Below are 12,809 nucleotides of genomic sequence, written 5' to 3'. Positions count from 1 at the left end.
CTGTATAAACCTCAAAAAAATTGTGTTAGTTTCATATTATCTTTAATATAAAAAAAGCAGTGAATAATGAGCAATGTTCATAAATCCATACACAGGCAAACAAAAAGAGGGCTTTTAGAAGATGTTGTTCACGTCAGCAACCTTCCTTATTTCTTCATAAATGTTCACCTGTAGAGTTGGCAGAAGGACACTTGGCAGTTTAATCGTACTGAACTGAAGTAAAGGAATCACTCCAGAATGACTCACTCCACTGATTCTTTGAACTGTTCCACATCTGTGAGGATCTCAGTTCTGTTTGTCCAGGTTTAACCTCAAAAAGGCTCCATATTAAGCAGCTTCATAGCGTTTTTGTGTCATATTGTCTCTGCCTTGTGTCAGGATCCATGTGTCAGTTTTTCCATCTGATTTGCTTAAATAACAGAAAGGAACAAAAATAAGACATTTTAGATCACAGGAATACAACACTGCATTGACCTGCAGTGGACACTGATAAATTACTGTAAGATGATATTGTATTTCTTAAGATTTCTCCTCACACCACATCTGTTTTGAAACTGTGAATCAGAAAATGATTCAGCACTTCCTCTTACCCCGTTATTGAGGAGCTCCTGGATCTTCCTGTACTCGACCGAGTCTTGTTCCAGCTTGTCTCTGTAAACGATAAGCTGCTGTCTGTCCTTCAGGTCTCTATATGTCTGAACGGACACATGGAAAACACTGTGAGTTACACTGAGAAAGACACAAACACAGCTGTACCGACTGGAGGATGAACTCACATTGATGATGACGTCATGGCATTTATATTTCAGAGCCACACTGAGCTTGAGCTCTGGGTCGTCGATGAGGTTCACATACTCCTGCAGCACCTGCAGATCAAGGGAAACTGCAGTGAACTGCATGCTGGGACGGGCCGAGAGGCAGTTTTATTATAACATGTAAACTGATGTACCTGAACAGGGGCGCTGTTCTTCTGCAGGATGTCCACCACTCTGTGAAAGCCAACGGGAGACCTCTTCTTGGTGTAGCCCAGCCAGTTCTTGGTGTTGAACAGACTGTCCACATCAAACCAGGATTTCAATTTGGCTCTCGCGCCGAGAGCCGTGAGAATGTACTGCTTTTCTGAAATCTGGCCAAAGGGAAAGGAAACTCAAAACTGTCATTAAAGACTTCCACATATGCTTATTTATACACTATGAGTCAAAAGTTTAGACACACTTGACTGAATTTGTATTTCTAATGAGCGTAGAAGCATGTGGTGAAAATCAAGTTTTTAATGTTGTTTATATGTCTATGTGGTGTTTTTAATATGCTTTAAGACAAACTCATGTGCAAATTCATGTCAACACCATTGCTGAGTATTTTCTCTTTAAAACTGCAGTGAACCAAAGACACGGTTTGAAATCGCTGGTGTTTCTGACATCACAAACTACCTTGTAACCTTAAACTGCCTTGTGTCATTAACTATGACCGCTCAGAAGCAGGGGAGTCTCAAGCAAAGCTAGGTTATCCCCGTATATTTTTCTGTTGATATGAAAAATCGTGTACATTTAGCAATATAGCGGGTGAATTGTGTATATGATGTATATTACGATGAATTACATGTCTTTCTCCACTGAGTTGTTCAAAGTGTTTGTATGGATGCTGAATTTAGAAGACAGACTGAGATGGTGAACGGGAACATGGTTTGTGTAACATTAGCAACACATTATTAGCTGTTTGATAACGTAGTCAAGCAAAAAGCTAATCATATTAATTACCGTCATGTGTCCGACGTTGTAGAGAACGATACATAAAACACCTTACCATTCTGATACATCGAGCCTGTATAATTCACTCTTCTAATTCTTCTGAATCAGTTTCTGGTTCAGACATCTGGTTCAGGCTGAATTAAACCAGTATTCCCATCGTTTACTACAGTAAAGTTGACCGAGTGGATCTCTGAGCTGGTGTGAGTGAGTGGAGGCGGGGCTAATTTGCATATTCATGATTCCGCATATACTAAATGAAGCAAGAGTGTAGTTACATTCAGACTATTTTTTACAGGAAAAAAACATTTAAAAATGTTTTAATGGATAAAATTATTGACTACAGGGGGACTTAAAGGTGTAGGTGTTTGTAGACGAATATAAAAACTACACTAAAAATATATAATCAGCGCATGAATTTGAAGAGCCTAAAATATATGAACATATGACTGTTTATCTTACCCGGAAGGTTTTTCTAATGTTTGAAGGGCTGCTAAAAGTTCCCTGTAGAAGAAGAAAAAATATATATATATTGAAATACAGTGGCCTCAAACGTATCTGGAATTAAACAACACTAAAATGTTTAAATATTAAACCAGGTATCATGCATTTCAAAAATAAAGCACTTTTCAAGGAAAATCGCATCACAAAATGAGGCTTGTTAGGTTTTAGATTATAAAACAATATATTGTTATTTTTTAATTGTTGACTTAAGTTTCTAAAAACTCTCTGAAGTCGTGGAAAATTAATATTTAAAAGTTAACCTGCTAACTTGAATTAGTCAATGAATAAAACAAACTGAAAGGAATCCAATTTGAAGAATGGATTCAAATTCTGAATGGAATCTGACTTTGGATGCAATTTCATGTTGTTGTTTTTTTGAAGAAAATCAATACTTTCATTCTCCAAGGACACATTACATTGAACAAAAGGTACAGTAAAACATTTATAATGTTACAAAAGATTTCTTTTTCAAATAAATGCTGTTCTTTTGAACTTTGAATCCTGAAAAACAATATCAAGGATTCCAGAAATATTAATCGGCACAACTGTTTTACAGTATAATAATAATAAAAATTTCTTGAGCATCAAATCATCATATTAGAATGATTTCTGAAGGATCATGTGACACTGAAGACTGGAGTAATGATGCTGAAAATTCAGCTTTGACATCACAGGAATAAATTACATTTTAACATATATTAAAGCAGTTATTTTAAATTGCAATAATGTTTTACAATATTACTTTATGTATTACTGTAATTTTTACCCTCTTCCTAGTGAACATAAGAGACTTCTTTCAAAATTAACCATCAGTAGTGTATACTGTAAGACTATATTATATTACAGTACTATTTTATATACATTTTTATATTTATAAATATAAATAAATATGAGCTTGTACCTCTGACTCTCCGTAATGGTAAAAGCAGGAGTAGTAGAGTGTGGTGATGATTGGCATATTAAGGATAGACGCTTTTCTAGGGAACTTTCTAAAGATGTCTGTATCTGCCTTCTTGTCACTAGCCTGAAAAAACAAACACATTGAACACAACAATTAAATGAGTTTCTATGAAACATGCTGTGATACATGTTTGGTAGAAGGCCACGTAAATGGTCATATTAACAGATGGCAAAACTCATAGGTGTCTTAGCTCAGCTTTTTATCTTTGCCAAATGATATAGTATGAACGTAGCATAAAAACAGTGAAAATGCAATGTTTATCAACAAAATCTTCTGCAATTTATGCTATATATAAAGAAACAAATAATGATAACTTATCCCCCATTGTTAGAAAAACATGTCTAGGGCTTGATGCAAGTTACAAATGCAATTTCTATTCAGTAAATCTGACTGAATCAATTTGGTTGTAACAATTTGGTTGTAAATGTGGCGTCCCTCGTGCAGAGTGAGTAGCAGAAACAGGATGTGTGAAACGGAAAACACTTGCACACTTACCTGATCAAAACACTTTTACTCACACCTAACCAGACTATGTTCATATTACATAATGTTCAGATTGATGCACTTGTTCTTAGGTGCTATTATGCCAAAAGAAAAACGTGAGTGTGCTTTTCACATTTTATAATCTAAGGAAACATCTGCGGTGTAACCCAATTTGAGAGAAGCCCATCCTGTGCACTTCCCTCTGTACAGGGCGACCTGTCACCTATCACACCACCCTCAGGAAAGAGGAAGAGTGGGGAGGAAACATTAACAGCTCTGTAAGGTGAGGCAGAAATAGAAACCCGAAAACCTTTGTGTCATTTTTTTGACGTTTAAACACTTTCTTGTATCATTGTTTAATATCCAGAGATGAATATAAGTCAGTGCTTTCCTTATAGTGCCCCTATTATGCTTTTTCAGATATTACCTTTCATGTAGTAGGTGATATAGTTGTGAATGTAAAAGGTTTGCAAAGATCAAAGTGCACGTTATTTTTGTTTTCCAAATTCTGAATTGCCTGAAATGAGTCGTCAGTAATTCCAGTCTTACTTTCTGCTGAAACGTATGTAGTTTTGTAACAAATTTACATAATGCCAGTCTGATCTTCATTGGCTGCCCATGAACAATGTCTGCTTTGACCCTCAAACACTGTAGTTGTAGCTGAGGCTGGAAAAGTTTGGTTTGTTTTGCTGACATGTCGAGAAGACGCTGTTTTCAGTGCTGCGAAAGCCAATACAATATGGATGCACTTTCTAAGGATGAGGACTCAAACTGATACAGTAAAACAGATGGCAATGTTAAAGAATTAGTTCATCAGAAAATGATTTACTCACCCTCAAGCCATCCTAGGTGTATATGACTAACTTCTTTCGGACGAACACAATCGGAGATATATTTAAATATATTCTGGCTCTTCCAAGCATTATAACGGGAATGAATGGGACTCTTGATTTTAAAGCCCAAAAAAGTTCATCCATCCATCACAAAAGTAATCCAGGGGGTTAATAAAGGCCTTCTGAAGCGAAGCAATGGGTTTTTGTAAGAAAAATATCCATATTTAAAACTTTATAAACTATAATAACTAGCTTCAGGCAGACGGCCTACACAAATCGACTTACGGCGAAAGACTGCCCTCTGACCCGACGAATGATGTATTGACGAACGCTGAAGCGCAGAGGACAGAGCAAAACAAAACACCGGTCAAGAATTAGAAGTCTAAAATGAGAATTGTTAAAGAGAAATGTCGGAGGATTTCGATATAAGAGAAGAGGAGCTTGAGTTTGTTACACAGCCATATTTGTTTGAACCGAGAGAGGCGTCTGAGCTAATGCTACTCCTACATCATTCGTCAGGTCAGAGGTCACTTTTTCACTGTAAATCGATTTGCGTAGGCCGTCTGCCTGAAGCTAGTTATAATAGTTAATAAAGTTTTAAATATGGATATTTTTCTTACAAAAATGCATAGCTTCGCTTCAGAAGGCCTTTATTCATGATGGATGGATGGATGCACTTTTTTAGGGCTTCAAAATCTGGACCCCCATTCACTGCCATTATAAAGCTTGGAAGAGGCAGGATATTTTTTAATATAACTCTGATTGTGTTCGTCTGAAAGAAGATAGTCATATACATCTAGGATGGCTTGAGGGTGAGTAAATCATGGGATAATTTTTTAATTTTTGGGTGTACTATCCCTTTAATGTTCATATCATTGTGTATTTAAGTACTAATGAAGCCTCCAGAGCTGAAATTCAGATATGGTGATGGATGTTTTGCTTCTCAAACGCACTGACTGTACAATGACTGGACCATCTAACCAATCAGAGCAGAGTAGGCTCTTGGAAAGGAGGGTTTAGAGACACTGAATCCTTTATCGAACTATTTCAAAAACTGAGAAAAAAAGGTGATGCTGCAGAAAATTAAAGTGTTTTAGCAACTAGCAACTTTTAAAAGAGCATAATAGAGGAACTTTAAGGTGGCATCAGGGACAGTCATTGATTTTGCAACACCATTTGCTAGAGGTATATTATATTATATTATATATTTGAAATATATTATGAAATTAAAATAACCAGTACATTGGTTCAGTTATTTATATACTTAAGGTTTGGACACATTTGACTGATTCTCATGAACTTAAAAACCTTTTGATATATATGAAATTCTTTAAAAAAACAAACTAAATTTTCTATTTTTTTTTTTTTTAAATGGATGAGTTAAAATTATTTATTGGTCGCTACATAATTTCCACAGTTCCATTGGTGTTAGTTTATATTTTTAATGACTATTTTTCTATTATTATTCTATTAATGTGCATAAACAAGGTAATAATAAAGAATAGGCAGGTGTGTCCAAACTTTTGTCTAGTTGTGTACTTGAGTGTTTGGACTGGTTCCCTCACCTCTATGATTATTTGCCTCTCGAGGAGTGTATAGTGGTCTTGAACGTGAGTGGCATCGTCTTGAGAAAAAGGAAGGCTGAGAAAAAACAACAAGACCACATGGATCAGTATGTCATTAAATATAAGCGGAAGATGATTCTGAACTCTCGACTCAAAGATCACTACCTGAGGCAACTTTTGAGAAACTCTCTTCTTCGGCCTTCATCCTTAATATTCAAGTGTTCCTTATACTGCATCAGCTGTTTCAAATACAAAGGGGAATTTTTACAAACTGAAACGTCACTGCAAAAAATTTGATAAGAATGTCCGACTTCCTCTCCTTTCACTTCATACTAAAACAAATGATAGTGATAGACAAAAGCCGAATTCTTCCTCTTTTCACTTCTATAAAGCCATAACCTAATTTCAGATGTCATTAACCCTCTATGACAACATAGGGTAAAAAGTACCATTTTTTCCACTAGAAACACTTAAATATAATCAACATTAAATTTACCAATATATTAATGCACACACACACACACACACACATATACATATAGACAGATATATACATATATATGACATTTTGTCAAACTACTTTTTAATCTAGATCTCAGGAACATTGGTTTGCTTTTCACAAAACACTGCAGCACATGTGTAAACATTAAAGAGGAAGTATTTGCATTTCCATTAGTTAATACTGGGCTCTCCCCTCCTGACGAAGAAAGGTCTCGGGAATTGGGAGGTGCATTTTATGGAACAAGCCAAATTTGGTCATACTGTCTGAAGGCGACACTGTACCATAGAGGGTTAAATAAGCAATGGTCATGTGTATACTGACGTGTGTACAAGCTATGACAGGTGTTCAATGAGAATTTCAGTGCAGTACCTACCGCCATATCTTCTGTCCTACCAAGAGCCCTAAAACACAGTCAGTTAGAGTCAGTTATTCAAATAAAAAACAATACAACCCTTCAAATCAAATAACCAATGCAAATATATGGAGAGATGCCCACCATCCCTGCACTAAAAGATTACATGATACTCATCAAGAGGGGAAACTTGTGAACTTACTTCAGTAACTCCACCAAAAGCTTCTGTTCTCCCATCTCTTTTAAATAGTGAACGTAATGACGCAAAGCCACGTCTCTCGCCATTAACTCTCGATAGAGGATTTCTGCAACGATGATAAAAAAAAAAAAACATGACGTTCTAGAAAATATTTTGAAATTCAGAGGAACTGGTGAGCAATGACAAATCACGAAACATCTCACCTTTACTTAAAGACTTTTTTAAATATATCAGGACCTGCAGTTGGAGAATGTAACGGATCAGTGAATAAACATAGCATAAATAAACTGTTCCTACTAAAATGAGTCAGTGTAAAGTCATGGCAGAGCTTCTATATAGGGTTAATGTGTGAAGTGCGGCTCACAGCAGTGATGACGTTCCCATCATAAACGGCGACCGCTTCATCCAGCAGCAGAAGTTTGTCCTGAAGAGAGCGGAACTTTTCCAGGGAAAATGCCTGCAACATAATCATTTCAATAAGATGCAAAAATCATCTTTTTCCATTGACAGTCGTTCAAAAGTAGCCATGTATTCTGACGAAATACATGTTTTTTTGCAATTTATGACTAATATTTATTTATACTACGGTATATTTTACCGGTCTGTGATTCTTTTTTGGAGGGCTCATGTGAAATGTAGGGTCCTCCACCTACTTATCAACGGCTATTGAGAATGGAAATAAACGAATGGCTTTATCTAGGTATAACAGACCTCCTGACTTCACCTTTAAATGGACTCTCTAGGGCAATATATATGTAATTTACAGCTCTTTGCTGCCCCCTACCCGTCCTTTCTGCATTCTCCTCACGGTTTCCTCAGGACTCAGGTCGCTGACAAAATCCTACAGGCATTTAGAAAACAAGTCAATGTTAGAAACTGGTAAAGAAAAGAAAAAAAAATTACACAGTGGACAATTTTTGCCCCTTCAAGCATACATAAGTTTGACTCTTTTTTTTGAAGAAATTCATATTTTTATCCAGCAAGGATACATTGAGCTGATCAAAAATGACAGTAATGTTACAAAAGATTTCTAGATTACACTTTATTTTAACGTGTCCTTGTTATAGTGTAACTATACATGTAAAGGTGCAATATGTAAGATTTTTGCAGTAAAATATCCAAAAACCACTAGGCCAGTGTTATATATTTTGTTCACTTGAGTACTTACAATATCCCAAATGTTTCCAACTATTTGTAAATCATGAGAAAATTGCAATTTTAACCAAGGCTCCGGGACGTGTGAGGAGTCGCCTGTCAATTGCGTCATACCTGCGTTACCCTCGGTTTCTGGTTTTATTTTGTAGAAACCATGGAAACACCAAAAACGCTTTAATATTTACATGTTTTAATAGACAAGGGAACAACTGTTTGATTACATTTATAGACAGAAATCAAATTATTGTTATATAGCTCAACACGTTTAGTCTTATTGTTTAAATCTAATTTTCTTTATTTTTTGCCAGCAGTCATATCACCCTGTAGCCCAAGACTGGTTGCCCACTGAAGCTAAGCAGGGCTGAGCCTGGTTAGTACCTGGATGGGAGACCTTCTGGGAAAACTAGGTTGCTGCTGGAAGAGGTGTTAGTGAGGCCAGCAGGGGGTGCTAACACTGTGTGGGTCCTAACACCCCAGTGTAGTGATGGGGACACTATACTGTCAAAAAGCACCGTCCTTCGGATGAGACGTTAAACCGAGGTCCTGACTCTCTGTGGTCATTAAAAATCCCAGGATGTCCTTTGAAAAGAGTAGGGGTGTAACCCCGACATCCTGGCCAAATTTGCCCATTGGCCTCTGTCCATCATGGCCTCCTAATCCTCCCCAATATATTCTTGTACTCGATTTTGCACTCGGAGGTGGTGCATTCCAAGGACTAGAATCCATGAGCCGCAATATTACACCATTTTCTAAGGCTGGACAATGTATTAAAACCATTTAAAAACATACTACAGCATTGATAATGCTATTGAGCGCTTTAATTATTTACATGCATGTAGATTACGTGTGTCTCAGAGAGGCTCTGTTCACAGTAAACGCTGCTTCACATGAACTGTTATCATTTTCATGTGTGGAGCGTCTTCAAACTCCGCATATGCTGTGAATGTTTATCTGGGAATGCAATGTGTGCCATTTCATCAGATTTGTAAGGTAAATCATTTATAAACATACGCCAACGCATGAGATTTCATCAGTATGTTTCTAAATATGCTAACTGTTCATCGCGATTTCAAAATAAAAGTCTAAACCTCCGCTCTGAGTTTGCATGTTTTGGTGTCCAGCACATATTCTTTTTTCAAGAAATTACTGGATGTAGCATTTCTGTCGTACAGTAAAGAAGTGGCCAAATAATAAAGATTAAGTGAACATTTGAATTAAATGTCGTTTGGCCAATATTAAACACGGATTTGATCTGCTTTAAAGCGTAACAACAACAATCACCAGCCCATTGGCGAGACCTTAGAATTAGGATTTGGTTTATGGTTAGTTGCATGTAATTATGCATCATTTACTGTTATTTCTAAAGTAAGTACATGTAATGTGTGTAACAACGACACTAAAATAAGGTGTAAACAATTTCTATTTAATATAAAGGCTGTTTGAACTTTGTATTCATCAAAGAATGCTAAAAAATGTATCATGGTTTCCATAAAAATATGTTTTCAACATTGATAATAATAATAAATGTTTCTTGAGCATCAAATCATCATATTAGAATGATTTCTGAAGGATCATGTGACACTGAAGACTGGAGTAATGATGCTGAAAATTCAGCTTTGATCACAGGAATAAATTATATTTTAAAATATATTCAAATAGACAATAGTTATTTTAAATTATAATAATATTTCACAATATTACAGTATTACTATATTTTTGATCAGATGAAAACAGCCTTGGTGAGCAGAAAAGACTTCTTTCAAAAACATTAAAAATAATCTTACCAACAAAAACTTTTGAACGGTAGTGTAAAAATATCCATATGGATTACCTTCCCATCTGACTTGGGCTTCCTGAGCGCCGGTGCATATGTTCTAGTAGATATGTCGCTAAAAGCTAGAAAACAGTAAACAGCACACACTTAATTATAACACAAGAGAATTTAGACCTAAATCATCCTAAATGCTTCAATGACTTGAACTTACACTCGGAGAAGGACTGGAAAGCACCAGATTTGCTCTTTGCTGAGGGAATATAAACAGAATCAGATTGGTGGCTCTATACGGATTGAATTTAAACATTCAAGCACTATATATATATTACCTTTAAACAGGGAGCTGAGGGAATATCCAGACCCTTGTTTGGACAGTGAAGGAGTGGTGTCTATTTTGGGAAAGCTCTGCTCACTCCCTGAACGGATACTGGACGCAGTTTCCTTGACCGACCAAGAGATGCCTTCACACAAACAAAAAGTGATGAGCTTCCAGATGAGCTACAAACTGATGACAGTCAGAGAGATCAGAGAGAAGACTGCGTACTTCCCACAGGTTCCCCGCTCCAGCTGACCCTCTCAACATCATCATCGTCATCATCATCATCATCACCCACCAGGATGCTGTTCACGGCCCGTTTGGACTCTTTCAGCTGGGAAATAACAACACAACAATATCTGAATCAACTGAGGGACACAAAGAGCTGCTATTTGTGGAAAACGTGAGAGGAAATGTTAAAGGCACAATATGTAATTTTTCACCACTAGAGGTCGCTTATTCAAAACAAAGGCGTAGCTTGATGACGCCTTGACTTCGCGGAATCATGGGAGATGTTGTCTTCATGTCTACAGCCGGTGGAAAAGAATCGGGACGGGACTCAGGCAGAAAACATATTCATGGGTGAGATTAACAATGTTAATGTAGTATGAAGCAGGGTGTGGCTGAAAGCTGTTGGAGCGGAACGAGGCCGCTGGAGCGATTGCTAATGAGAGACGAGCGCGAGACGAACAACAAAGCGTCTTTAGTGTTACCATAGTTTCTACAAAATAAAAACGGAAACTGAGGGTAACACGGGTACGATGTCATTGATAGGCGACGGTTAAAATTGCTTATTTCTCTGGATTGTTGGAAACATTTGGGATATCCTACATATTGTGCCTTTAATATAAATACTGTACAAAATGATTAATATATTATACAAAATAAATATTAAATGTAAAAAATAGGTCAAATATTGTTTAAATAACTTATAATCTTCTTTTCTTGTAACATAAAGTATGTTCAAGAACAGGCCTGTGCTGTGTCTTCTAGGGAGTTTTTCCTCACCAATGTCGCCATTTAATTTACTCATTTTAATTTAATTAATTAATTCACCTTAATTTACTGTAAAGCTGCTTAGATTGTATTTCTTTGGTAATTAAATATAACATTTCAGTCTTTTGCTTTGGCTAAAATAGCTAACTATTTCATTTGTGAAAGAATATGTTGTCTTTATAATATCTAACTATATAATATGGTTTTAGGGCTGAATGGGCCATAAAGTCCAGTCATTGTCCACTGTCATACCGCTGTGGTAAACGGGCTTCGGAGCTCAACAGAAACACAACGAACTTACTCGTGAAAACTCATCGTCATCATCGTCAAATGTGAAGGCTCTAAATTTGGAGCTGTTCCAGTACTCATCATCCTCTGGTTTGGCCCGTGTCATCTGAAAAACATACAGAATTTAGCAGACTGCAGGTCTCTATGTTTATTCACAGAGATCTGTCCAAACGCAGAAGCTCTCAGCTCCATGCTAGTAAACATGTCACTTCATTTAGGTCGTTCCTTATTCATCAATACAGGCTCTCATCTTAATCTGCTAAAATGGCATTTCGAGATTCGCTAAGATTGTAATCTGTAAGAAGTATTCTTTTCATACGCATATAAATAATATAATATTATTTTGCAAAAAACAGTAGTATGGTTTCACAATCACCATACACTTACCTTCGAATTATTACAGTGAAAAGCGACACATGAAACGTCAGATTTCTTTCCTTCTACTTCCTGGTTCCAACATGTCGCCAAAATAAAAGTCTGCTGTCATTCCTGTTTAAATTTAATATATATAAAATATTAAATAATATATAAATATAATATATAATAATATAAAAAGAATTCAGTTATATAATTTAAAACATTGCAATATAAAATACTGCAACTTATTGGAAAATGTAGCTTTTTGAATAAATTTACAGTGATCATAAATGAATGGCACATTACATTATTATTTTAATATAGGCTATTATTGTTGTCTATTTTTAGGGGTCCAAGCACAAACATTTAAAATGAAGACAATTTTATTGGTCTTTTTCAAGAAAATTTATAGTTATTAATACTTATTTCTATTAACACTTATTTTCTGTTGTGGTATGAATAATAAAACAAACACTTATGTCTTAAAGTCAACATGAAATCAAAATTCTTGTAATTTATGAATTTTATTGATTGGAGTATTTATTATATGTGATTTAACTATACACAGTTTTTCATGTGCGTTCGTAATCTTTACTCAAAACAATGTCGTCTTCTTCTTGCAGTGACTTCTCTGATGATGTGTTCACTGGCGTGAGGGCGGGACAACCTGTCACTCACATGACATCACAGAAATAGCAAACCACAACCGTACATTTTTTTTTTTTTTCTCATACAAGAATCTGTTTCACTCTGATATACGTCACAATAAACTCTTAAAA

The 12,809-nt window shown here is 36.0% G+C and overlaps 1 protein-coding gene across 1 annotated transcript; it reads right to left on the bottom strand.

Moving 5' to 3' along the window:
• Positions 1–20: 20 nt before the first annotated feature.
• vipas39 (VPS33B interacting protein, apical-basolateral polarity regulator, spe-39 homolog) lies at positions 21–12,200 on the bottom strand. The gene is made up of 19 exons (XM_051874838.1): positions 12,061–12,200; positions 11,687–11,779; positions 10,618–10,723; positions 10,403–10,534; positions 10,285–10,323; positions 10,131–10,195; positions 7,929–7,985; positions 7,509–7,601; positions 7,348–7,381; positions 7,148–7,250; positions 6,967–6,994; positions 6,257–6,330; positions 6,092–6,167; positions 3,151–3,273; positions 2,208–2,249; positions 950–1,126; positions 777–866; positions 591–695; positions 21–409 (listed from the first exon to the last, which is right to left on the bottom strand). The coding sequence occupies exons 2-19, from the start codon at positions 11,777–11,779 to the stop codon at positions 389–391; spliced, it is 1,458 nt and encodes a 485-aa protein (XP_051730798.1). The 5' UTR covers positions 12,061–12,200; the 3' UTR covers positions 21–388.
• Between the last annotated feature and the right edge of the window lie 609 nt (positions 12,201–12,809).

Source organism: Ctenopharyngodon idella, chromosome 20, assembly GCF_019924925.1.
Source record: "Ctenopharyngodon idella isolate HZGC_01 chromosome 20, HZGC01, whole genome shotgun sequence".
NCBI classification, from domain to species: domain Eukaryota; kingdom Metazoa; phylum Chordata; class Actinopteri; order Cypriniformes; family Xenocyprididae; genus Ctenopharyngodon; species Ctenopharyngodon idella.
This window is presented reverse-complemented; position numbering and strand designations above follow the sequence as displayed.

Coding starts and splice junctions, on each gene's coding strand:
- vipas39 (XM_051874838.1), bottom strand. CDS start 11,779: ATGACACGGGCCAAACCAGAGGATGATGAGTACTGGAACAGCTCCAAA. Junction 10,324..10,402: donor CCTCAGCTCCCTGTTTAAAG/GTAATATATATA, acceptor ATATTCCCTCAG/CAAAGAGCAAATCTGGTGCT. Junction 410..590: donor AGGAGCTCCTCAATAACGGG/GTAAGAGGAAGT, acceptor CTGTTATTTAAG/CAAATCAGATGGAAAAACTG.